The following is a 26,181-nucleotide window of genomic DNA, read 5'->3' on the forward strand; positions in this document are numbered from 1 at the left end:
GCAAGACATTGTTTGGTTTACTGTTCTGAAGTGGGTTTTAGAGAGGCTCGATCATATGGGCATGACTTTTGGGAGCGAGAAACCAATTCTCTATTTTTATCTGAAAAATGAAACATGAGCGTGGTAAAAAAAAAAAGCATATCATTAGGAATCTTTAGTCATTTACAACAAACTCCGTGTATTATAAAATTGGAACTTCAACAATCAACACAAACGGAGTTAATGGACAATATTAGTAAGTATTTAACATGGATGGTAATTCAACGTCAGGCATCTTATTAATTATTCTATCCCCCAATGTATCACTTGATAATTTAAAGGAGGATATCACTTTTGGGTAGATACTTGAGAAAGTAGATACCTGAGTAATCCTTGATTGTAGCAGTGAAAGGCACTGAAACGTATAATGCGTTATTTGAAGAGAACAAAATATTACATGCTTACTTATTAGAAGTCTGATAATTTGAAAATTATCGGATACTCAAACTCTGATTTTGCTGGATGTCAAGATAGCAAACGTTTTACTTCTGAATACATATATATGTTGGCTAGAGGAATTATCTCTTGGAAGTTTGCTAAACAGACTCTTGTAGCTTCTTCAACCATGATTGTGGAGTTCATTGCTTGTTTTGAGGCATCTAATCATTGGATATGGTTGCGAAACCTTGTCATTAGTTTGCGTGTGGTCGATGACATTGAAATACCATTGAAAATCTATTGTGACAATAACTCTGCAGTTCTTTACTCCAACAACAATAGGAGTACAATCAAGTCAAAATTCATTGACATCAAGTTTCTAGTTGTAAAGGAAAGAATTCAAAATATGTAGGTTTCCATAGAACATATAGGGATTGATTCCATGCTAGCTTACCTAGTTACTAAAGGTATGGTACCTAGAGTTTTCCATGAGCACACCGCTCATATGGGTGTAGTTCCTAGCAATATCTTAGTTTAGTGTAAGTCTCATTTATGTTTTATCATTCTATTATGAGCTTGTTTTGTGTGCAATATTTGTATTGCAATTTAGATTGATCTCTATAAAGAATAAAGTTTGGACTAGTTGAAAATATAAATGATTAAGATCATATTGTATGTAATTTTCATGCCGTTTATCCATATTTGATCTATGTCATCGAGTATAAGTAACAGAGGTGACCATTGTGGCTTAGTCACGCTGAATTGTGATGAAAACTGTAGTGGTTTCCTGTTACTATATGAGATGGACCAGATTGTATAAAAGGAGTCTAAAAATAAATAACACACGGTTGCACGCCTAAAAAATTTTGTGATATAAATGTTTAAGGTTAATATGAAGCCAAGTGGGAGATTGTTAGGAATTTTTATAATTCCTGATTAATTAATATGGGTTACATATTATATTATAACATATATATTAGTTATTTACATTTAGATGAGTTCAATATAAAGTAATCTAATTCAATGAACCCATTAGATTGCCAATAGAAAATTGATATGAAGTTAATGACCGAAAACCAGTTTGACCCATTAGGGGATAATGAGAATCCTAATAGGTTAAAATCTAAGGCATGATTATGGTCCCCAAGAGACCAAATCAAGAAACAGTTTCTCCTCTCCCCATTTGAAGAGAAAACAAAAGTCGCATAAAAAATAAGGTGATTTAGTTGAAGAAAGTCATTAAACTAATTGTTCGTGATCGCTGTAAGATTCCACTGTGTGTTGATCAAACTCTATATCTAAGTATTTCCTAAAACCTCTTGATAATCTGACTTAATGTGTTAGGGTGATCATTTGATATTTTATAAGGTTTATTAAAAAAATCCAAACAAATTATTCTATCCCCCAGTGTATCACTTGATAATTTAAAAGAGGGTACCATTTCGCATTGTCGTTAATGGACAAGATAGTCAGGTATAGTCTTAAGGCAAAAATAATAAATGGGGTTCATTTTACAAATTATTTACCTAAATGGGTCTGTTTTAAAATTATTTATCTCGTGAGTCTCTTTTTATACTACAAGGCGCTTCTCCGTTGGGCGTGTTCCCAGAAATGGCGACACGTGACATGGGTTAGGAAGTGGTGGTCTGCCAAGCGCGACCAGGCGTGACGGCCTGCCAGGCACGACCACGCGTGCTGGTCTGCCAGGCACTTTAACGTTTCGATCTTATTGTGCAATGTTTTTAAAATAAATAACGATAATGTGAATGACACATAAATATGTTAAAGAATCGACATTTATTTGTAACATCTACGTAAATTTTGGCTATTAAAAAAATATATCAACAATATCAATAATTATGAGCTTAACTAATAATAGTAATAATGTGGTGCACATAAAAACTACTGCAATAAATAATTATTGTCATCAACAAACAAATATAACATATATAAACAAACATAATTATAATCAAATATTAAATTATTAAGTTACAATAAATTACTATTATCACACAAAAAATATAAACAAAGTTACAATAAATTTATTGTTCGTGTCAATTTGTTTATGCACCTACAAAATATAATCATTATTATCATCAACAGAATAAATATTAAATAATGTCATAATATATCGAAGATAAAAACATTTACTAGTTTTGAGCAAAATTTCTAATCGGTATAAAACACTTCAACAATGAGACTCAACTGAGTGTAAATCATTTCAACGATTTCGTAGTGCAAATGGAACGAAAGAGGAGGAGGGGTTTTATAGGGAGGTGTGGAAGGAAGTGCCTAGCAGACCACCACGTGTGGTCACGCCTGACAGACCACCACGTGTGGTCGCACCTGACAGACCACCACTTCCTAGCCCATTTCGAGGAATGCGCCCAACGGAGAAGCGCCTTGTAGTATAAAAAGAAACCGACAAAGTAAATAATTTCAAAACAGACTCATCTAGGTAAATAATTTGTAAAAGAAACTCCATTTGTTATTTTTGCCTAGTCTTAAACTATGATTATTCTATCTTATTAATTGCTTCAGCCGAGTGGCTATCATTGTAGTTTTATCGCTCTGCAAAGAGAGAGGGAGATGGAGGGAATAGAGCACAGGACAGTTGAAGTAAATGGCATAAAAATGCACATTGCAGAGAAAGGAGAAGGCCCTGTGGTGTTGTTTCTCCACGGCTTCCCCGAACTCTGGCACTGTTGGCACAACCAGATTGTGGCTCTTGGTTCCCTCGGATACCATGCGGTGGCACCAGATCTCCGAGGCTACGGTGACACCGATGCACCACCTTCAATAGACAGCTACACATGCTTTCATATAGTGGCTGATCTCGTTGCGCTTATTGATTCTCTTGGTGCAGAGCAAGTGTTCCTTGTGGCTCATGACTGGGGAGCCATCATAGGTTGGTACCTCTGCATGTTTCGCCCTGACAAAGTGAAGGCCTATGTCTGCCTCAGTGTTCCTTTCATCCGCAGAAACCCCAACGTCAGAACCGTCGATGGCATGCGCGCTATGTATGGAGAAGACTACTATATCTGCAGATTTCAGGTTATTTCTCTCATTTTCCTTATTTTTAGTTTTAGCTAACCCCTCCCTTTGCACATAATTTAATATTCAGCAATCGCATAATCTTTGTTTCTGTGAAATGAAGGAAGAATGTAGTATAATGGTAGATCTGATGGGAATAATATTTTTCAAACTGTGTCACTGCAGAAACCAGGGGAAATGGAGGCTCAGATGGCTCAAGTTGGCACAGAGTATGTTCTCAAAAACATCCTTACAATTCGCAAACCTGGACCTCCAATCTTTCCCAAAGGAGAGTTTGGAACAGGATTAAATCCGAATATGTCTGATGATACCTTACCCTCTTGGCTCACAGACGATGATCTTGCCTATTATGTTTCCAAATATGAGAAATCGGGCTTCACTGGACCCTTGAACTATTACCGAAATATGAACTTGTAAATACTTGTTTGACACTAATCTAAATTATTAATGTTTGAGAAACATGACAGGGATGACAATAATTAATATTTGTATGTATTTGCAGAAATTGGGAGCTGACGGCACCATGGACTGGAGTGCAAATCCAAGTGGCGGTAAAATACATAACAGGTGAGTTGGACATGGTATACACCTCGCTAGGCATGAAGGAGTATGTCCACAGTGGAGGTTTCAAACAAGATGTGCCCAATTTACAAGTGGTTGTGCAGAAAGGAGTAGCTCACTTCAATAATCTAGAAGCTGCCGAGGAAATCAACAATCACATATACGATTTCATCAACAAGTTTTGATGATCTGAGATTCAGGAACACGGTCACAGGGGTCGTGTAAATTAGTTGAAGTTGCGCTTTAAGGTATCAAGATATCTATTTTGATTTTTGATGAGTCCATTATCTGCAGACAACCTCATCCATCCAACCTTGATGCTTTTGTGTAATAATACATTCGTACCTACCCGTTAAAACTTCAGAAAATAAAATTTCGATCTTGCCATGCAATCATTAATTAGTTATAGCATATTTCCATCAATAAATTGTTTTGAAATATCTGTATTCAGCTTCAAATACGTGGGTATGCTTTGGATATAATTAACCAATTTGTTTAAATTTATTTGTTAAAAAAACAATTTTTTTTTATGTTTATCTAAACTATTTTTGCTTTAAAAAAATTCTACTTATTTTAAGAAGCATATCTTATATGTTTATTATAAAAATACTTATATAAAAAACACTTATTTTAAAATTATTTTTTTAAAGTTTAAAAAAACTATAATATCTTATAGCATAAAGTGAGAAAAAAATATTTTCTGTTTGACGACCAAGGTTTTTTAGAGTTAATATCTATTCATCTTAAACTCTAGTGAGAGAATAACAACTTTTATAATTATGTCAAATGATTAGAATGAATACTCCTTGTAATTAGATAGGGTATGTTTGGCAAAATTACTAGAACTGTAAGCTTATAAGTTAGATTTTAAGAAGATCAATGATTGGGGAAGAGTAAAGTTTCTTAGAGTTTGATCTTTTCTCATTAAAAGAGTAACCAGTGTTACATAAGAAATTTAAAACGATAGTTATTTTGATATTTATTTTTTCTTTTACGTGATAATTATTATGAGACAAAGAGAGCAAAAAAAATAAGAACTAAATAAATAATAAATTATAAGTCAACTAATTAATTATATTGAAAGAGTTATGTGATAGTTTTTTTTTTAATAGAGTTATGTGATATCATTCCTTTCATTTATCTAGACAAACAAAAAAAAGGCAGTTTGCATTATCATCCTGCAAACAAAAGTAAAATTAGGTTCAGTAACACCTCTTCATCAGTCCCACACATTTAATTAACTGAATTAAATAACATACCTTTTAGGCTTTAGCAAAATACAAGTGTAAAAGGTCTCCCTAAATTTCTTGCAGTTTTAGACATTCACAACAGGGCCCTAGTCTCATCGTAACATAGAGGCCCATTAAAGCTCACATCTTCCTTAACATCAATAATTGTGATCAGACAATGGTGTAGCACCCATCGTCACTTAAAAATCACCCAAATCAAAATCAAAAGAAAAGGGTAATGAAGAAGATAAAAGGGTTTTGAAAAAAGGGCTTGACATATGATGAACACGAGGAAGCCGAGATGGGAAATGGGAGATAACGGTGATGATAAAGAAGAAGAAGACAGTTGCTGAATGTAATTAAGAGAAACGAGTTAAAAAAAATGTTATCGTTGCAATTTTTTCGCTTCAAATTAAATTAGTTCTTCACTTCTTTGTGACATGGATATGCTCTAGAAGGCCAGCTTGGAGAGAAATATATTGATCAACTAAACTTTGTTACTAATGGATCCAAACGTTCGGTATTAACTTGATCCATGAATTGTTTTTATGGACGATTTTACTATTTTTCATCTTTGCTAATTTGTCAATACTTCACATTTTTAGGAAAAAAAATAATTATTTACTCATAAATTAATACATTTTAGCATTATTGTACTCCATTAATTAACATAGCATGTATAAAAATCATCTAAATATATTTTTGACGTTCTGAATAATTTATTTACTATTTTTACTTAAATAAGAACTAAATTAAAATAAATTTTAATCAAAGTAATAAAAAGCGTAAACAAAGAAAAAAATGAGCAAAGTCATTATCCATATACCCCACACCCCACACAATTCAATCATTTTCAAGTTAAATTTGACGAAATTGAAATCGAACCTAAACTTTTAAAACCCAACGGGAGAAAATGTATATATTTAGATATAAAAAAAAAAACATAAAGAAAGTGAGAAGAAAATAAAATTCTGAATTAATATATTTAGATAGAAGACGAAATTTATATTTCTTAAAATTATTTTTTCCTTTATTTTGTCATTATATATTAAAGAAGAAAAGTTTTATATTTGTTTCTCTTGGTCATAGCCTAACATATCCGGACGTGGCCGTTGTGGAGGGTATTGAGACAGAAGTCTACCTCTCCAGCTGTAACTGATTGATCCTTTATAATTTGACACGTGAAACAGGCTTGCGTGTTGTTTACGAACAAACAACATCGTACGAGTTTGATGCTTCATATTAACTCAATCATCTGTGTCCATCCCAAATGATCAAATCTGGTATCTTGTGTCTCATCATATGTATTTAAAATTCCTGCATGTATATTATTCTATCTTTCCACCGTTAGCCTAATCCTAATCCGTTATATGAGTGATAATATAAGTGCATGTGCGATTAACTTTCGATAAAACTAATTTTGTAAAATTTATTTTAAAATAATGCAATTTATGTTTGAATATTTTCACTTTCAAACTGGATTTTTTCAACAGCAAAATGATTATTTTTTTATTTATTTCAAGGAACCTTTGTATTTCAAACTATATATATTTGATATAACTAGTGTAAAATTTTCTATTCACTACAAAAAAAATTTATCAATATTTAATCAAATTGATTTTTTGAAAAAAAATCAATTGAACTTAATAAGAACTAAACATATATTTAGTAAAAATTACATTCGACTATAGAAGTAAAATTAATTCTAATATTGACTATTGTAAATCCAAACACATACGTAACGTCGTAAAAACAACACCCCACACTTCACATCCTATTCAAAGAAAACACCAAAAAATATCCCATCCAAAAGAAATCAACGTTTGCTTTCGGGAAAAGAAAAACACCTTTTTTTCTCGAAAAAGTTAAGAGACTTCCTATATATATCTGTGTGATATTTTAATATGTGTATGGATGAGGATGATAAAATAAATTTTGAATGAAATTAATTTTTGTTAAAATTAATTTTAAAGTGACATGATTTTTGGATTTAATGCAAAAGTAAGAAATTATTTAAAATTTTAGAATTTATAATTAATTTTAAACTTTTTTTAACGTGAAATAAAAAATACATCCAAAATCAATTTTCCACTAAAAACCAAACACAGACTTAATGAGTAAATAATGTTACGTTCATCCGACAAGAAATTATTTTTTTATAGTAAATTTACTAATTTTTATAAAAAATATAATTATTAATTAATTAATAATATAAAACTTTTTATAAGACAAATATAGTCAAATCTAGTTATATTGATAATATATAAAAATTAAACTTTACTTTGAATTAGTGTATTTTTATATGGGGATAGTATAAAATTAGTTACATAATCAGTCAATTTAAAACAAATACCGAATGACTTTTATTAGATTAGAGGATAGTATAAATATTAGTGAGACTTATGGTAAATATTTAAATTAGATAATTTAAATCATTAAAAATAGTTTTATGGTGAATAATATTAAAGTTTAAAAGATAAAATTATTTAAATTTTTATTTAGGAAAAATACGGATATATTTATAATTAAAAAAACATTTTTATAATGAAAATAAAATTAACAATTGAAGTACCATTTTAAAATAGAAAAAGTTTTAGCAACAGCTATTTTAAAATTGAGAACAGCAAAATTTAAAAGAGAAGACCTTTATAAACAGAAGAAGTGTGTGAATAGATCGATCATTGTAAAAGATGAATATCGGTTTGTAAAGAGAGAGATGGAGGAAATAAAGCACAGGACAGTGGAAGTGAATGGCATAAAAATGCATATAGCAGAGAAAGGAGAAGGCCCTGTGGTGTTGTTCCTCCACATAGTGGCTGATCTTGTTGCCCTTATTGGTTGGTACCTCTGCATCTTTCGCCCCGAAAAGGTTAAGGCATACGTCTGCCTCAGTGTCCCTCTCCTTCACAGTCAAAACCGCAGTTGCAATTTATTTTCATATTTTGATGGGCAGGAATATTCATCAACTTCCCTGCTGCTTGTGTTGTGTGTACCTTGTATATATTGTACCCGCTAAACTTTAGCATATAATATAAACTTTCAATCTTGTCATGCAATCGTATTATGTTGTGCTTTCAATAATATTCATGGCTCATGCATTGATCCATTTTGGGTTTATTAGAAAGAACTGGAATGAAATGGAAGGCTAGTGTTCAGTTTTAATTAGTTTTTACTCCATCAGTTCCAACTGTGTCATTTCCATGTATAAACTAAATGTTAATTGATACATTATTCATATACACTAAAATTGGTATAATGCATACTGGTTAATCGTGGAGATAAGAATAAGTGAATCTAGTTTTTACTCTATACATATCGGGGTATAGAGAATTTAAATATTAAAAATGTAAATTATTTGTTTATTTTTTATTTTTATTTAAATTTTATAAAATTTGACACAAATAGTATTGAAAAAGTCACGGTAAGGCAAATCACACTGTACTTGTCTTGTCATAGGAAACTGTGTGAGATCCCTTGATACAAGTTAAACCAATATTATTAGAATTCGACCGATTATTAAACCCATAAATATATCAGTTTAAGCCTCAATGGTTCAATCAAGATCTAAATGATTTTAATAAAATATTTTTTTTAATATTTTAATATAATATCCTAATAATGTTGAACAAAAAAAACATAATATGCATCAATTGATAATAATAAAAAATAAATTTTACTTAAAAGTGTCATAAGTTATAATAATTTCTTTTAAACCAAAACAACTTTGTTTTGAATTTTTTTAAAAAAAAAAATCGGTTAAAGTAATGAATCCACCAAATTTTATTGATTTTAAACAGGTTTAACGATTTTGAGCTAGTTTGGATGTATCGGTTTCCAATCCAACAGGTCAAATCAGCCAATTGGTTAGGGTTTCAAAATAATGAGTTAAACCCTAAGCGTGTGTGAGAGAGAAACTATGAGGTAGTGTAAATTCTAAACCATCAAGTGATTGTGGTCTGGACTAATTTTTATGTTGTGCCTATATGAATTTTTAAATTTATTTCAAAAATTAATAACATTAATAACATTTGATCGTGTATGGTAAAAAAAATAATTGAGAACGTGATATTTCAATACTGCCTAATATATAGTTTCTCTTATATAAATCTGTGATGGAGATTGGGGAGAATTCTTTGCAGTTTGATTTTCAAGTGCCTATCTCCTAATCTTAAGTTGTATTGTGTGAAATAATAAACTATATACTGGTAGCTTCGTTTCTTGTACTCTATGTCTGCAACTACTCAGTGAATGTGCCAAGTTTATTTTCATTTTTTTAATAGTTCAATTCAGTTTATTACACATCCAAATGCTTTCGAAGATGAGCTTAGGCAAAATACATGCCCAAGGAAGACAAACCCATCGTCAATTTTTATTTTTTGTGAAGGTGGAGGGGCTTAAACCCCAGAAACGCAAAAATTTATTAATACCCATGAGAAAAAATCACCAAACAAACTCTCCATAAAATCTCACCGAAAATACACTCAATTAAACTCTCCATGAAGGTGGAGTGGCTTACTAAATACACAAATAGAAAATGTTTTGAAAAGGAGCAGGGAGTGCAACATTATAAAGAGTGGCCACTCAATAGTCAATAAGGGGAATCAAAAAATCAAATGCTAGTTTTTTGTAATACACGTCAATGTAAAACATGGGAGCCACGATATGTTATCAGAACAGAAATATCATAAAAACTGTCACCGACGCCTAGAGCAAACAGTTTAATTTCAGAAGTGAACAATTGTAAAAAAAAAATAGAACAAAGTTATATTATATTTCTTAAACTCTAAATCCTCTGCTGTTCCTCCTTCCTCTAGCCCTCTCGAACTTTCTTCCCTTTGCTCGTACATAGGGCTTGGTATGGCTGTGTGGCACACCAGGAGCAGGACCAAAGTGTTTCACAGCTTCCCGAGCATTCTTGGGGCCTCTAAGAAGGACCTGCATTCAACAACATAAAATGAAATTTATGTTTCCAAAAGCTTGCTCCTCAACATACCCAAGTTCATGATCCCATATAAGATAATATATACCGAGTATATTAACACACATAGCTTGATGAACAATATTCCAACAATGCATGCCAACAAACAAAAAAAGTTACTCTTTTAAGCAATCAAACTCAAAACGTTATGACCATTGGTGAATCTATGAAGTCTACCAAGAAAAAATTATTTAAACCAGAGGCTACAGTAGTATGGCAGTAAACTTGGGATTCCAGCAAAAGAATAGACACCTATTCTCCAATCTGAAGGTGTCATAAAAAATATCATTCAACAATGTGAGCAAGAACCAATATTAGATTTACTGACACAACCACAGTAGTAAGGCTTAACAATTCCGTCCAAAAAATTACAAAGGTCAATATTGTTAGCCACCCATACCGTATTCTGTCCCAAAGGAGCCCTAAGGGCAAGCTCATCAAATGTCAAGCATTCACCACCAGCCTTTTCTATTCTTGCACGTGCTCTCTCAGTAAACTTGAGTGCTGTAATTTTCAATGCTGGAACTTCATATACTCTGATATCATCAGTTACAGTCCCCACTATTACAGCAATTTTATCCTCCTACATTAAACAAAAATCAGAGTAAACTACAATTAATCAAAATTTAAGAAAATTAGTATTCAGTGCTGAGATATATAAAGATAGAGTGAGGCATACCTTCCCCTTTGTATACTTAATTAACCTTGACAAAGAAATTGGAGGCTTGTTAACCTTGCTCATGAACAAGCGCTTGAGTATAACAGCATTGAAATTGCTGCCAGTCCTTCGAACAAGGAACCGATAAAGCTGAACATGTAACATTTAATCAGAATCATACAATACATGCTTCATAATAATTAATAAGAAAACATTCATGTGACCTGAATACAAAAACAAATTTATACATAGCAAGGAAACAATCATTTCTGAACCTAGTAAAACCTTGAGCAAACTTAAAGTGCTTAAAATTCAACACACGGCATCAAAAAAAGAAGAACAAGTTCCCTCAGTTTAATGAAAGTAATAATCATAAGTTATCAGCATTAGCATGGTAAAAAAAGACGACATCACTGGGAACCTTAAGTCCATTACAATGGCATAAGAAAGACACTAACAAAACAACACAGTAAAAGTAGAACTATGGCAGCAGCACAAACTATAAACTATAAAGCATTCTTTATCCAAATGACAAAATTTCAATAGCATGTGAAGTGCGAGAGAAAGGTGTGTTGAGGCTCAGACAAATGTGGAAAAAATTATATTCCCAGACCTTTCAAATGGCGAAGGGTCTCATAATGAGCTGGGATCACATTTATCATCATCGTCGTGAAAAACTAAATCACACAACAGATCTAAAGTTCACATTTACAATAAATAAGGGAAGGTAATAGCAAAAAGAAAGGGACCTTGACAAGTAATTTGAGGTAGATGTCATTGGATTTTGGTGCTGTTCTTTTGGTCTTTTTGCTCTTACCCCCAGCCTTAAGATCGATTCCCTGTGTATCAAATTAAGTGCAAATACAAATTCAAATATTAGTGTCAAATATAAGCTTAACACAACACATTCATAGGATCGCAACACAGATGGAGAAGAAGACGCTTACCATCGCTGCTATGGGACTTGGAACAGCACACTCCTATCAAAGCTTTACCTCAAATTTAAACGGCGTGACTAGAACGAAGCTATGCAGCTAGGGTTTTTCTTATGGATCCGGGCCTTGTCATTCCGTTTTGGGATTGGGTAAACTTACGACGTAAACAAATACGCCCAAAACATATATCCATTTCGCGGCCTTTTGCTTCCTGCACCTCTTTTTGCTTCCTGCACCTCCCAATTTTTCAAAATGGCCATACTAACCTTGTCTTCCTCAGTTGTCCATAGCTTGTTTTCCTCACTTCTCCATGCCTGAAACATTGTCTTGTTTGTTCCGTGTAAGAATTTTTGTTACTCAAGTTCACTTGCACTGAGCTATTAATTGTCTTGTTTTTTGAAAATAAATTTTTAGGATAGGTCCGAATTAACAAATTTGGAATTAAAATCATAAAAGTAGCATAATGTTGGATCAAACAATCCGGACTTGTTGTAACCACGTTTATTTTTCAATTTTTTTAACACGACACATGGTGAGATTTTTTTGCTAACTTTCCCTTTTGTTGTCCTTCTTAATGGGTTCAATTACTTTTGATTTGCCAAGTATTACAATCGCATAATTCTAACCTTTTAAATTCTAATTGTAGCAATTAAATATTCTAAGTGGTACAAATGTGTATTTTTTATAATTATTTTAATTAATTTAAATTTATATATACTAACTAAAATTATTTTAATTATATTTTTATAAATGATTTTTTTAAAGTAATGAATCTTGATAGAAAAAAAAATGAATGTCATGTGACATTATGTCACATTTCCAAGCGTAACAAAACCTTCTATATATAAGTGATAATTGACTGATTAATTAGCCTCAATGCTGCAATTATCAAAGTTGTGCTTCTTCTTATGGGTTTTAAATATTAATTTACTTATATAATTTCAATTTAAAATAATTGTCTTATGTTTAGGTAAAAATAATTGTCACTTAAAGAATTTTACATGTTAGACCCCTTAGTTATTTATTTCTTTGAAATATTTAAATAGAAGTAATTATTCTTGGCATCTCTGATTAGTAAAATTATTAATATATTAAAAAATAATATAATCAAATGAATTTTTAAAAAAATTAAGAATATTCAATAATTTTTGAATACTTGTGTAAAATTTTAAATGAGAATTATTTTGAAAATGATGGAATATTTTATTGAGGTGCGGGAGAAAAACATCAACTAAAATCCTTCACAGCACTATATATCTAAATGATCTGTGCCTTCTCTGCTATCACTTAAGAAAAGGAGAGGAAATAGAATAGAAAAGAAAAGAAAGTCTAGCCGAACTAGTTGGTATTGAATGCAAACAGCCTTTGTCCACCTAAGAATTGTATCAGAAATTAATTTTATTTGTTCTATTGTTGGGAATGAAACTCCACGAAGCCCATGAAATAGGTCCTTTATGACCAGCTAGAATGCACCAATATCAATTTCAATGCTTTATCACCTATCTTGTTTCATACTACTTCTACTTGCATTAAGAGGAAGACAGATTGATATCTAATACTCATATATGTTAACCGGAGAATCAGATTGATCAAAGATGGATGTCCTTGTCCAAATAGATATTGGTGATTATGCACTTACTTTTAAAAAAATACAAAAGAAAAATTGCCTCCGATGGATGTATAAATATGTTGGAATCTGCAAGGATTTTACAGCATATATCATAAAACAAGCTTAATTTATTGAATCTATGTTCATCCGAGCTTCATTTTTTATATCTATTCTTCACCGTACCAATGTCTAATTCTTTCATGGCCAGCTTGACTTTTGCTGTTGGCATTATTGGCAAGTCCTATATATACGTCTTTTATTTTCCATATTAATTATTCTCTTTTGTTGGCATTTATCTTAAGCTTCGGTTTCATAAGATTTAAAAAAAAATCAACTTTTGATCTGTTTGCAGGCACTGTATTATCCCTTCTGGTGTTTGCCTCTCCCATGTATGTGTACTATCACACTATGCCATGTAATAAAATGAATTATATTGATATTAATGTATACTCCAGTCTCCAATATTTTGAAAGCAAATATTATTAATAGGATTCACATTTTCTTTTTATTGATTTCACTTCGTTTTTTTAAAATGAAAAGCAAGACGTTTTGTAGAGTGGTAAAGAAAAAATCAACAGAGAATTACAAGGGAGCTCCATATATAACGACGTTCTTGTGCACAAGTTTGTGGACTTCTTATGGAGTTCTTAAGCCTGGTGGTTTCCAAATCGCTATAGTAAATGGTGCTGGTGCTGTCTTTCGTTGCATGTACATAATTTTGTTCCTCGTATATTCACCTCAAGATCAGAAGGTCATTAATTAAATTTATTATAAGAAGCTAGTTTCTTTAATTATTTTTTTAAAAAAAATTGTGATCTGGTAGATAGAAATCGTGCCAATTTATTGTTTATATATAGTTATTCCAATTCTTCCTTAATTACTTAATTAGTACCTGTTTGGTGTCCTTGTGTGTGTACATTTATATAGGTTAAGACGGCACTTTTGGTGGCTATTTTGGACGTCGGTTTTCTTGGGACAGTCATTTCAGTAACTCTTTTTCGCTCTCCATGGAGCGATCCAGCTTAGTGTTCTAGGAATGTTTGGCTCCGGTTTAACTATAATCATGTATGCTTCGCCTCTATTATGGTAAGCGTCAGTTTTTCATGCAAATAATAAACTACGCAACAGTCATAAAAAATTAAAAAGATAAAAAATCTACGCACTCAACAAAAATGTTAGTTTCATTTTGTGAAATATATTATATATTGCGCCTATGTTCGGACAAACTACACACTATCTTACTGTTTTTTTCAACTATGATGTGTGACAGAAAATGGTGATACAGACAAAAAGCGTGGAATACATGCCATTTCTGTTATCGTTTTTCATGTTTCTGAACTGGCGTTTGGACATTGTATTCTTTCCACGTCAAAGATTTCTTCATTGGAGTATGCTAATTCATTTCCTTTACCCGTTTAATTATTCAGTATTAGAAAAGCTAGCTCTAATTCCAATGCTTCATTTTGATTATGATCAAAATGTGTTAATGATGGTTCTCTCTGAACTATGTCTAAAAGCCACTTTAACCCCAGTAAATGTTTTTATCAAAATGAAGCATACTTAATGGTCACTATGAAAAGAAAGAGTAGGTTACACCTGGACTTGGTTAAGGGCTTTTTGATCGATATATTGATTTTATATTTTCTTGTGAAATGGTATCATCTCAAGTTGTGTCTTACCCTCGTTGAAATTCGATTGGATTCTTTTTAAAGATAATTAGATATGTTATTATACGTATTGTATTATATTCTCTTATAAAGCGCACTTCTATCTTGCTATTAAAAACTCACGGAGTAGGAAAATGACATAAAGTTTGGCAAAGGAACAAGATACAATTGTACCATGCATAGATGAGAACCCAACATGTGATGTAACTTATTCAATTAAAAGCCAATGTAATTGAAATTTAATAGTAATATTTCTAACATTCTACACGCTATGATCACCGATTAGTCACTTCCCTGGTTCTTATCAAAAGGCATGTTCACTATCATAATAAAGACAAAATAATTTAAAATAAAAAAAAGTATTCATAAAGTACATAAAAATATATGATTACGCTTTTTTACCTTGTTAAGTTTATTTATGGAATCATGTAAGCTTATATATTTATTTCAAATTTATGCACGATATAAATCATTAATTTCAAAGTGACAAACGGTTGTTTTGTGTTGAATGTTCAGAAATTAGTAATTGAATATCCAGCTTGATTTTTCTAAAAAGTTAATTTTGGGTGGATAATGAGTTTGCTATATATAGAATCTTGTGGATCATAATATGTAATTACAGATACCAAATTTGATTGGGCTGAAATTGGGCTCAACCCAGCTCACAGTTTATGTAATTTACAAAAAGAAGCCAGAATCTACAAAGGGACCAACGGTGGGAAAAGGAGACACGGTGAAAATGGGAGCATCCAACTACGAAGAGGCCCGGCTCAAGGATGAGACTGTGAAAGTGGTAGTGGTCCTCAAAAAGGTTAAAAGCCTTCCAAAGCCAGTGTTGAATCACGAACACATGGTTCCAAGGATCCTCAAGACACTCTTTTTCAAGGCAAACAATTTACCCTCCCCTTTTTGGAGTACTACGCCTCAGCAGGAGGAAGAATAATAAAATTTATAAATGAATTAATGATTATAAAATTGATATTGTAAAGTTGTCACTTTTTTTTATCTATTTATCAGTTTTGATTGATTCACATATAAAAAAAAAAAAAGAACTAGGACCTTAAATATTATGGGATGGAGGAATTATTAGTTATCAACAACATGGTTTATTCATATTGCATTGCAAGTACAAACGGGTAGGTTTTCAGTTTCTTTGTCTCTAGAAGCATGCACGAGTAGGGCTAACAACCCGTATGATCCTATAATTGTTAGGCTTCCTTCTTGTCCCCAACCTGAGCAATGAACTTAAACATTTGAATAATAGTAGTAATTTGCAAATGAACAAATCTAACAAGTAACTGTAGAATATATCATAGTATTAATAGCTATGTTGTCCAAAATATATGGGTATGAAACAATCAATTTTCATATTTTTAAAAATAAATCTCAGCTATTAAAAGCATTATTTTATAAAAATAAAAAGAAAGGGGGGGGCAATGTGCGTATGGATGGGATAACGGCGAAGTCCAAAGACAAGGTTGGAACATCCCTGGCGATTCCGATATTTGACCAACGATTGGATTCCACGTGGCAGATGATGAGTTGAGAAGCGGCTGATATTCTTACGCGCCATTTGGTCCCCTGCGTTGAAGGTTTCAACCGAATAAAGAGTAGTGAGTTGGGCAGCGATTTTTAGACGGAAAAAAGGAAAAAAAATATTACAATAAAGAAAAATCAGAGTTGAACCCACCCACCTTGGATGTTGTCGAGTTGAAAATCCGAAAATAAAAATAATACTAATAGTAACTCATACATTATTAATGATGACGAATGGACCAATCACGGTCGTTGATTCCTAGAACAAGAAGATCATATTCATAGTATAAAAGCAACCTGAAAAGCTGTTTGTGTGTATGTTACGGTTGGGCCATCTTGTCCATCTATCCCACAACTAATTTTTGATTTTCCTTGTTTATTTATCTTCTTCCTCCCTTGTTTGTTTGTTTCTTTGTTTCTTTGGCTTGACAAGAAGAAGATGATGATGATGACAATGGAGGGGATGATGGACAAGGGGGTGTTGGATGATGTGATAAGAAGGCTTCTGGAAGGGAAAGGAGGGAAACAGGTGCAGCTCTCTGAGTCCGAGATCCGTCAACTCTGCGTCAACGCCAGACAAATCTTCCTCTCTCAGCCAATTCTTCTCGACCTTCGTGCTCCCATCCGCGTCTGCGGTTAGCCACCTCTCTTCCACTTTCCCAACAATTTTTCATATACCAAATCTTATCTTTCTTATTCGTGTCCAATTATCTATCTCCTTTTCTTCTTCTTCTTTATTATTATTATTATTATTATTAGCTTGCTTCTTTTCTTTACGTGATTGTTGCCATATATGTAACCACCACAATTTAGATGATCATTCGGTGAGGAAGATTTTTTTTTTACATACCATAGGTATCCTCACGGGAGGAGATTTGCCTTGCTTGAAAAGGGGGAAATTATTTTAAATATATATTTTTATATATTAAAAATCTGCAGGGGATGTCTGTTTTTGTTTTGGAAGGTGAAGGAAAATTGCTTACAAGCTCTGAAAAAAAAAAAAAGGAACTTTGGCTTTTGGAATTTAGAACATTGGTCAATCAAGGAAGACAATGATACCATCATATGCGCCCTGTTTATTTAATGAATTATTAAATGAAAACTGACCGGAAGAAACAGATATTTGTCATGTTTTAAAATTTGATGCTTTTCTTCAGAATGCATTCTTCCTTCTGTCTGATATTTTGCTGAAAACTAATCTTTTACAGGTTTTACGGTCCATTTATAAAAACCGTGGATGTACTTCGTGTTCTAGTGTAGATAAGGGATTTTGGCTGAGGGGAGTGCATTTTAGGATATAAAATCCAATAATGTCCCATCTTCAATCCCTTGTTCCTAATGTTGCAGTTCTCTTGCAGGTGATATACATGGTCAGTACCAGGACTTGCTGAGGCTTTTTGAATATGGTGGCTACCCTCCTGCGGCAAACTACTTGTTTCTGGGGGATTATGTGGATAGAGGGAAGCAAAGTTTGGAGACTATATGTTTGCTTTTGGCCTACAAAATAAGATATCCAGACAAAATTTATCTCTTGAGGGGAAACCATGAAGAAGCAAAGATAAACCGTATATATGGTTTTTATGATGAATGTAAAAGGAGGTTCAATGTTAGGCTATGGAAGATATTTACAGACTGCTTTAACTGTTTGCCAGTGGCTGCACTCATTGACGAGAAAATACTTTGTATGCATGGGGGACTCTCTCCAGAATTACAAAATTTAGATCAAATAAGGGAGATTCAAAGGCCTACTGAAATTCCAGATAATGGTCTCCTATGTGATCTGCTTTGGTCTGATCCTGATGCTAGCATTGAGGGCTGGGCAGAGAGTGACCGAGGAGTTTCATGTACTTTTGGAGCTGATGTAGTTGCAGAGTTTTTGGATAAAAATGACCTTGATCTTGTTTGCAGAGGGCATCAGGTAAACCTCTCATTTCATTTTTGCAGATTGAACAGGTTATAGAATAGAAGTTGGGAATCCATATTTGTGGTATTCTTATAGGAGCGATTCTAATTGATTGATGAAACTTTGGAAGACTCAATTAACTTGTTGGCTCTCACCTTCTGGAATTTGTTAACTTCTTCAGAAATAACTATATCAATTGTTTGAGTCAAGAAAGAGGAGAAGAAAATATGGTGTCTCATGATCTCATAAAGCTAACTAGCAATCTTTTAACTGGAAAAGTTCAAAGAATAAGTTTTAAAGGTTATTCTCGTCTCAATTATCAATAGACATCTTGAAATCAACCGGCTCATTTACAATTAATGGATTTTTTATATTATTATTAACAATACTCATGATATTCATTGCAAAGATATGGGATTGCAATTAGGACATTTAGCATCAATTACGTTGTAGTACTTTTTTTATTATTCTTTAAATGACTAAAGCCTATGTACGCTTACCTTATCTGACATGCATTTTGTGTCTAGATCTGTCTCTGTCCAACTTTTTACAGGCATTCATCTTCCCTGCTTTTTTACTTTAACCTTTGTCTTTTATGTGTTACTTATTCCAACTTCCTCTGGTCAAGGTCTCATTTTACTTTCCTATTTTCTTAATAGGTTGTGGAGGATGGATATGAGTTTTTTGCTAAAAGAAGATTAGTCACGATATTTTCTGCTCCAAATTACGGTGGGGAATTTGACAATGCTGGTGCATTGTTAAGCGTTGATGATTCTCTTGTATGTTCCTTTGAGATATTGAAACCCGCTGATAGAGCTTCAGGAAGTGGTTCATCAAAAATGAATTTTAAGAAGGTAAATATCAACAATCAGCTGTTGTATTTTTTTAGAGTCTTGTATTATTTTCGAACGTTTGTGCATATCAGTATCTTATGCAACTTTTTCCGCAGCCACCCAAACTTGGAAAGATATAGTATTTGGCAAGGATTTTCGGTTCAAATAGGAATCCAATCCAGCTAACTCAACTTGTACGGAGTTGAAATTGTCAAGTAGGAGTTTGACATGGGAGAGCCTTCCTTCCACTCTACGATTGCAGATTGCCAATGATACTATATTGTAAACTGAACTACCCAGGCATTCTTCTGTGCAAGAGCAGAGATTATTGCTTTATACACCAGTTGGTTGCTTGTGTTTGGCAAATTAGCATGTAATTTGTGAGTGCAAAGAGATTTCATGTTACCAAATGCGTAAATTTCTATGTCATTTATCTGAATGATAACTGCTCAGGAATGTTGTTTTTGGTAGAGACCGGTTCGTGTGGCTTAACTTAACCTGTTGCTATGCCACTGATAACCTAATCAAATTATACGACTACTTGTCTTTGCCACGCTGGAATTCTCATATGACAAGGATACCATTTTCTGAATCTCAGAATTAGAAACATCACTGTTCCTTGGTTTTCTCATTAAAAAACTAAAAACAAATGTTAATTTTCTATGCAACCTATGGCAATTGCTGAATTATGTTCCCTTTTCTTGAACGGTTCTGCTCTGGTGATGCTTCTGTTCTTCAACTGGATCTCAAATTCTCATTATCTTGTCTCTCAAGTCTTAACTCCTTTTTCTTGTTCATCATACCGTGTCTGATCTCTCACAAAAATTGTTGATTAAGATGTACTTGCAATTACTAATTACATTATTCTTTCGAGGACAAGTAAACGATGAAAAGAAGCCTAGTCAAGAATAAAAGCGGGTGAAACACGATAAGAACACCTTTAGGTCCTTTACTTTATAACCACGGTTCTTGGGGAGTTTTGTAGTTGTAGATTCGCGTGTTGATTGAGTTGCTGCGGCTTACTTCAATGCATCAACATATATCATAAGGAGGTAAAGAATTATCTTCTGTAACAAAGAAAGAACGGAAAAAATAAAAAAGTAAAAATAATACAGCATCAGAATATGTAAGAAATGTAAGATTTGCCTTGATCTTGTGTGCATAAGTTTCTCCATAACTATTTATAAAGAATAGAATACAAGACAGTAAAAAAGAAAAAAACAAGTTTCTCTCATAAGCTAATTTTAGCTTATAAGTTATAACTTGTGTATAAATTAAAATCAGATTTTTGTAAGATTCCCCGTTAAGTATTTGTTAATTATGCTCACTGCTCAACATGCAAGGGATGGAACACTCATATTGCATTTCTTTTCCTGTTCTTGAGTTCTAGTTTCATGAGCCTCCCCCATCCTATCTTTCAGTTTCCTTGCATTTCGCCTTATAGCTGCTAGCTTCTGGAGTTGTTTATGGATTATTGCCAATGGAATATAATAAGTACCATTCCAGGAATTACGGGATATCAACAATTTATCAATTAAGGGATGGTAAAAAAACAAAGTATATGCAATTTCATTCCACTATCCTCCCTAAGATAGTAAGATATAATTGAATATGGAATACATATATAGAATGTCAAAGGTTGAAATATTAATTTCATCATACATTCATACGGACAACTAGTCCAACAAAAAATGCAAAGTAAAAGGAAATAAGGTAGAAAAGGAAAATTTGAGAAAAATAAAACATGTAGAATAACTCAATCCACACATCTCAATGTTTTACTAACGTTTTTACTTGGCTGAGATTGACCGACAGCCACTCATTCATAATAAGGGAGAAGAAAATTGTACCACAACCTCATAAACACCGATCCTGTTGTTGGCACCATCCGTCCAATGGCTCAAGAAACTTTTCCAACGAATGCCATTTCCCTCACCCCGTGCTGGAAATCATCAAATGTCATCAAGCAGTCATATTCTGTCGTAACTGTGAACTGTGAAGCCTTCCACGAATCAACAACTGAACTTAAACTTGGTATAACAGCATAGTATGTTTCTTCTTAGGCTCTATCTACATAGTTATATTTTTTTTATGATTTTAATTTCTATTCACTGCATGTCTGTAAACAGTTTTACAGTCAACTAAATAAAAATTATCATTAAAATGACTTTTAAGCTATTAATTATAAAAATTAATAAACTTGTCATATACACAGTTGTGATTGAACCATAATGTATAAAAATACTCTTTGCATTCACCATTTAGCCTATTTTATATTATACTTTATACAATATTATCTTTCTTTTCTGTGTGTTTGCAACTTTGCACCACAGTACATCGTCTATTTTATCATACACTCTTTTTTATCTTTTACATATAAAATGTTGTACACTAGCATTTCTCTAAAAACATTAATTCAGGGTACAAATGTTTGTGCCAAAAAATGCTTCGGGTTTCCGGATATATAGAACAAGTTTATAATATCAATTAAGATCGGGAAGCACTGGAGTGAGTCTGTCTGAGGCTGGAATTCATGTTAGACAACAACCTTTATGTTTTCTGTCTATTACGATAATGAATAGAAGGGACAAGCGCGAATAAGGGATAAGATTTGGAAATCAATGGAATAAAAGTTAAAAATAATTAAAAGCTGTTAATTTATAAAACGTAGGAACAAAAGCAGGAGGATCACTATTCTGCTGTCTTGTTGGTTCTTCCCCGCTGTCCAGGAAATTAAATAGGATGCGAAGTTAGGGATCAGAAAAAGTCCATTGCTATCTTGAAGTTATTGGGCCATCAAAATCATGAGCCCAAAGCCGAGACCGAGAGGGATAGGTCAGTACTGGGGAGAAGAGTGTGGGCCCAAAAAAAACAAGCTGGGGAGAAGGGTGCATATAGAAAAGGGTCAACGAGATGTGAAATCTGTAATTTAATGTGCAGTTTTGTGGTAGGAGTAGCTGGAATGCAAGGACATGGATGATTGTGCCCCCCTCCCACTCCAGCTGGACAAATTCAGATTCCCCTTCACTCGGGATTACCACCAACCCAACCCGCAATTTCACTTTAATACTGTATAAAAGAATATTCATTGTTACACTAATCAATTAATGTTTTACATTCTACAGAACTGCACACAACACACCCAAAAAAATATGTGAACTTTATTAAGTGGAATTTTTCACTATTTCGCATTGCCCGTGGCATTCATGTAGATAAAAGTCCGGTCTTGAAAAGAAGATCAAGTATAACATTATAAATGTACCCTTTACTTATTGAAGATTACCAATAGATTTTTAATTTAACTTCTCTAGTCATCAATTTTTTTCCGTTGATTAATTTGAAAAACCAACTCACTCCCCCATACCTTCGCATTGCGACGAAGTTTTTAATTTGAAAAACCAACTCACTCATATCTTCCGACAAGCGTATTCAATAATTTTGGGCAGGCCGGCGGCTGTCCCATAGTCAAGTGTCTTTTCCCATGAAAGCATCCTTGAAGACAAAAATTAGTTTCATATTGGAGCATGGTTAATTAGTTATTGTGCGGAAATACTCTCTGGGTCTCTCTCATCACTCGATGCATACCCGCAGAGAGAACAGAACAAGAAACTCCAAAGTAGGAAAATTACCAAGTTATTGTTATTCAGCAAACTAAAGCTTAATTTACGAGGAGGAATGAACAATACCAAAAACAAACGCAGAATGGCTTATTAATTATAAATATACATTACATGATAAGGAGTAAAGATACACCGCTACTCTACCCTTACACTTTCTACTTACGATTTGGCAACCACTACGCAGCTTACTTAAGTAAAGACTTAAAGAAGCTAAACCAAAAGCTACCTCGCATGAACTTGGCAGAACTTCCTTGCAGACATTCAGACATTATACATGCACACAAAGACTAAACAAAAATGAATACAGCAAAGGCCAAAAAAGCTGCTACATCCTCAGCTTTCAGGTACGAGAAAATGCGTCACACATCGAAAGGAGAAGAAGGGCCTGATCTGTTCTGCCCTCTCTTCTCGTACGCATCAGATCCCGACCTTCTTCGAAACCGAAGCGAATCTTTTCCTCCTAAAAAACACACGTCAAATCAGTACCATTTATTGTTGGGCACAAAATTATTAATTATATTATACTAGTATAACATAATATAACCAAGTTGGCTAGCCTAGTGGTGAAAATGGACACTTGGATTGAGCTCTGAACCCAAAACAAAATGTGGATATGACTGTATAAGGGTCATATATACTACTGTGTGACTAAGACTAATGAAAGTGCTACTTATGTGGACAGCCACATAAAATTTGGGACAAGTCAATTTAACAACCAAATAGTATCATTATTCATTCATAACTACTCCCACCAACTACACTGCTTATCATGCCTGGCCAGTCATCACAAAAGGACAAAATATCCGATACCCGAAATTGTGGGGAGTTGTTTACTTTTACTGGACCGTGTGTGTAATTAAACTAAGCATAGTATTTTTTACTGTCACAGTAGAAAAGAAATAACGACCTTACCGGAAAACGGAGAAATCGGAGGAGTAGAACCGGCAGGAGAAACCGGAGGCGATCCACTCTGGTACCCTGGCGGTTTCACGATCATGATACTACGCGTCACTCTAGTCGCTTCCTCCGACGATTCGTCACCGTACGATCTCACGCTCCCGCCCTCCGCTTCTGATCAATAATCAATAAATAAATATGCCTAATCGTTAGCATATTTTGATGTTTTAAAACGGAGAAAAATATCTATGAGCGTTTCAGATGCAATTAGATATCTCCAAATTAAAGTGGTTAGGTTTAGGTTATTTCATCTCCCAAACTATCTTTTACTATTATTACTTTTAGATCATGTGCAAATGATTTAGATAATTCCGAACTTGGAGGATTCGAGCTTGAAAAGCGTGTTTAGGGTGCAGATCTGATAGCATGCAACCTAAAACACACAAATCGGTCTCCGATTCGAATTTACGAGTGGGTTAGATTATAAAAATGATAATTATGATGATGATAACAAGAGTTGAGTTAACGATTGTAGTTGTGGACTTGTAGTTAAACGAAAATCGTTGGTGACTTATATGAGTGTGATTAACGAGGCACTGAGGCAGGGCGTACCCTTGCCGGAGCTAGGTCGGAAAGTGAAGGTGTGGTGTTTCCGGAGCTTGCCGAGACCGTTTTCCGGCCTTGGGCCGGCGACGGTGTCGTCCCACAAGTGGTCGAGGAGGCCCATATGGATCAAGCGTATTTTAGCAGATCCGGCGTATGGAGATCCCAACAATGACCAGGTCTCAGAGTCAGGCCATATTTAACGATGCCAGGCCGTTAAAGGTCGAACAACTTGTTAGGGTTAAAGGAGATCTGAACCGTCCATTGTGATCAATGTTGGAGCCTTTGACGTGGCCACATGGATCGGTGTTCATGTCTAGTCGAGATAAGGATTGCTAAGCGTATGGGCCCTCATCAATCGGGGATTTTAAGGGACAAACTAAAAGCCTGAAGAGGAAGGGTGACACGTGACATTACTTGTGTGACACGTGACAAGTCAATTTCTTTCTCAGGTGGATTAGTACGAGGATGGTTATACCCCTGGCTTTTGTCTAAATCGCCAATATAAGTCCTTCTTTTTCTTGTATTTACATTTTATCTTCTTTTTTGTTTGTCCAAATTTGGCCTTACCTCCTCTCAGATTCCAGGTTATGCGTACAAGCGTAATCGTCTGCATGATGACAACCACCACAACCACCCTCTGACGACGACACTAATCACTCCCTCACTTGAAGAATCTATTGTCACCACCAACTCCTTTACCGACAGCATCGCCACCAAATACAAACCCCAATCCAAAACCCTCAAAACTCAAAGCATTAAACTTTTAACCGATCAAAGCCACTCTTCCTCTGTTCTTACCCATTGTTCGCGTGCACTCCACCCACATGAACCAAACATGATTCTGTCAATATTCAGCATTTAAAACAATGAAAAAGACCAACCAGAGAGCTATGAACAGAAACGAGAAAAAAAAAAAAAAAGGAAAAAGAATGGGATTGAAAACTCCAAATCACCACGCCAGAGTTTCGTTGCCGTCGTGCTAGCGACCTACGTCGTCGTGCTCTCGACCGTCGTCATCGTGCTCTTTCCCAATCACCGTCAACTGCGCGTCTCTGTTCGTCACTTCGTTGTATTGTGCCATCGAATGCGTGAGAACCAAATTCTTCTTCTCACAACACCAGAAAGGGTCACGGGGTTGGAGAAGAGACGGGAATAATTTGGGAAATGCAGAGAAAAGAAAAAGAAAAGATAAAGGTTGAAAAAAATCTTAACCTTACATTTAAAAAAATGAGAGATCTAACGGTGGGAGCATGCATGGGGTCCATTAATGATCCTGTACTATGTCTTGCCCTCATTTTTCAAATTCGTTTTTTAAAAATGTTATATTCCATCCTGTGCGGTCCGTCCTAGTGCATCTCGGACGAACTCCTTCATCCAACGGTTCAGAAAGCTTTTGCACGGTGCATCACCTACTTACCCCCACGCATGCTAGAAGGCGTCCCAAATTTTTCATGTTTAGTTTATGTTTCCTCCGGTCAGATCTTCATGGGTTATCTGATCTGGTTGTTTTAGTGGACATCTATTTATTAAATAATTTATATATTATTGAAGATGTTCTAATAAGCTATAATTATCAAGCGGGTACCTATTGATTAATATAAGCTATAATGTTCTCACCAAAATATATATAAAAGCTATAATATCGGTGTTTACTGATTAATAATTTAAGCATACCTCA

The 26,181-nt window shown here is 33.8% G+C and overlaps 5 protein-coding genes and 2 non-coding genes across 9 annotated transcripts; 3 read left to right on the forward strand and 4 right to left on the reverse strand.

The window, feature by feature from the left end:
• Nucleotides 1–2,951: 2,951 nt before the first annotated feature.
• LOC100804496 (bifunctional epoxide hydrolase 2-like) lies at nt 2,952–4,470 on the forward strand. Of its 2 annotated transcripts, none has more exons than NM_001289304.2 (3): nt 2,952–3,471; nt 3,637–3,884; nt 3,974–4,470. In NM_001289304.2, exons 1-3 carry the CDS (start codon nt 3,007–3,009, stop codon nt 4,215–4,217), a joined length of 957 nt encoding a protein of 318 aa, NP_001276233.2. In that variant the 5' UTR covers nt 2,952–3,006; the 3' UTR covers nt 4,218–4,470. The 2 variants fall into 2 exon arrangements, with proteins under 2 accessions (NP_001276233.2, NP_001357752.1); NM_001370823.1 differs by having other exon boundaries at nt 3,637–3,680.
• Nucleotides 4,471–7,928: 3,458 nt separating this feature from the next.
• On the forward strand, nt 7,929–8,277 carry LOC106798342 (uncharacterized). The gene has a single exon (XM_014774314.3). It carries the CDS (start codon nt 7,978–7,980, stop codon nt 8,275–8,277), a length of 300 nt encoding a protein of 99 aa, XP_014629800.1. The 5' UTR covers nt 7,929–7,977.
• Nucleotides 8,278–9,798: 1,521 nt separating this feature from the next.
• Nucleotides 9,799–11,901, reverse strand: LOC100527681 (ribosomal protein L18). Its single transcript, NM_001248968.2, has 5 exons — nt 11,845–11,901; nt 11,647–11,736; nt 10,919–11,047; nt 10,640–10,822; nt 9,799–10,196 (listed from the first exon to the last, which is right to left on the reverse strand). The coding sequence occupies exons 1-5, from the start codon at nt 11,845–11,847 to the stop codon at nt 10,038–10,040; spliced, it is 564 nt and encodes a 187-aa protein (NP_001235897.2). The 5' UTR covers nt 11,848–11,901; the 3' UTR covers nt 9,799–10,037.
• Nucleotides 11,240–11,318, reverse strand: LOC113001309 (small nucleolar RNA snoR53Y). Its single transcript, XR_003266628.1, has one exon. It is a non-coding gene; the product is annotated as a small nucleolar RNA snoR53Y (small nucleolar RNA).
• LOC113001307 (small nucleolar RNA snoR69Y) lies at nt 11,469–11,572 on the reverse strand. Its single transcript, XR_003266626.1, has one exon. It is a non-coding gene; the product is annotated as a small nucleolar RNA snoR69Y (small nucleolar RNA).
• Nucleotides 11,902–16,748: 4,847 nt separating the features above from the next.
• Nucleotides 16,749–19,790, forward strand: LOC100805030 (serine/threonine-protein phosphatase PP1). Its single transcript, XM_003521635.5, has 4 exons — nt 16,749–17,279; nt 18,003–18,562; nt 19,207–19,401; nt 19,497–19,790. The coding sequence occupies exons 1-4, from the start codon at nt 17,084–17,086 to the stop codon at nt 19,518–19,520; spliced, it is 975 nt and encodes a 324-aa protein (XP_003521683.1). The 5' UTR covers nt 16,749–17,083; the 3' UTR covers nt 19,521–19,790.
• A 3,273-nt stretch (nt 19,791–23,063) lies between these two features.
• On the reverse strand, nt 23,064–24,699 carry LOC100805572 (dormancy-associated protein homolog 3). 2 transcript variants are annotated; one of them, XM_006577161.4, is made up of 3 exons: nt 24,510–24,699; nt 23,908–24,071; nt 23,064–23,460 (listed from the first exon to the last, which is right to left on the reverse strand). In XM_006577161.4, exons 1-3 carry the CDS (start codon nt 24,622–24,624, stop codon nt 23,341–23,343), a joined length of 399 nt encoding a protein of 132 aa, XP_006577224.1. In that variant the 5' UTR covers nt 24,625–24,699; the 3' UTR covers nt 23,064–23,340. The 2 variants fall into 2 exon arrangements, with proteins under 2 accessions (XP_006577224.1, XP_003521684.1); XM_003521636.5 differs by having other exon boundaries at nt 23,913–24,071; nt 24,510–24,696.
• Between the last annotated feature and the right edge of the window lie 1,482 nt (nt 24,700–26,181).

The sequence above is a fragment of the Glycine max genome, chromosome 3, assembly GCF_000004515.6.
Source record: "Glycine max cultivar Williams 82 chromosome 3, Glycine_max_v4.0, whole genome shotgun sequence".
Classification (NCBI taxonomy): domain Eukaryota; kingdom Viridiplantae; phylum Streptophyta; class Magnoliopsida; order Fabales; family Fabaceae; genus Glycine; species Glycine max.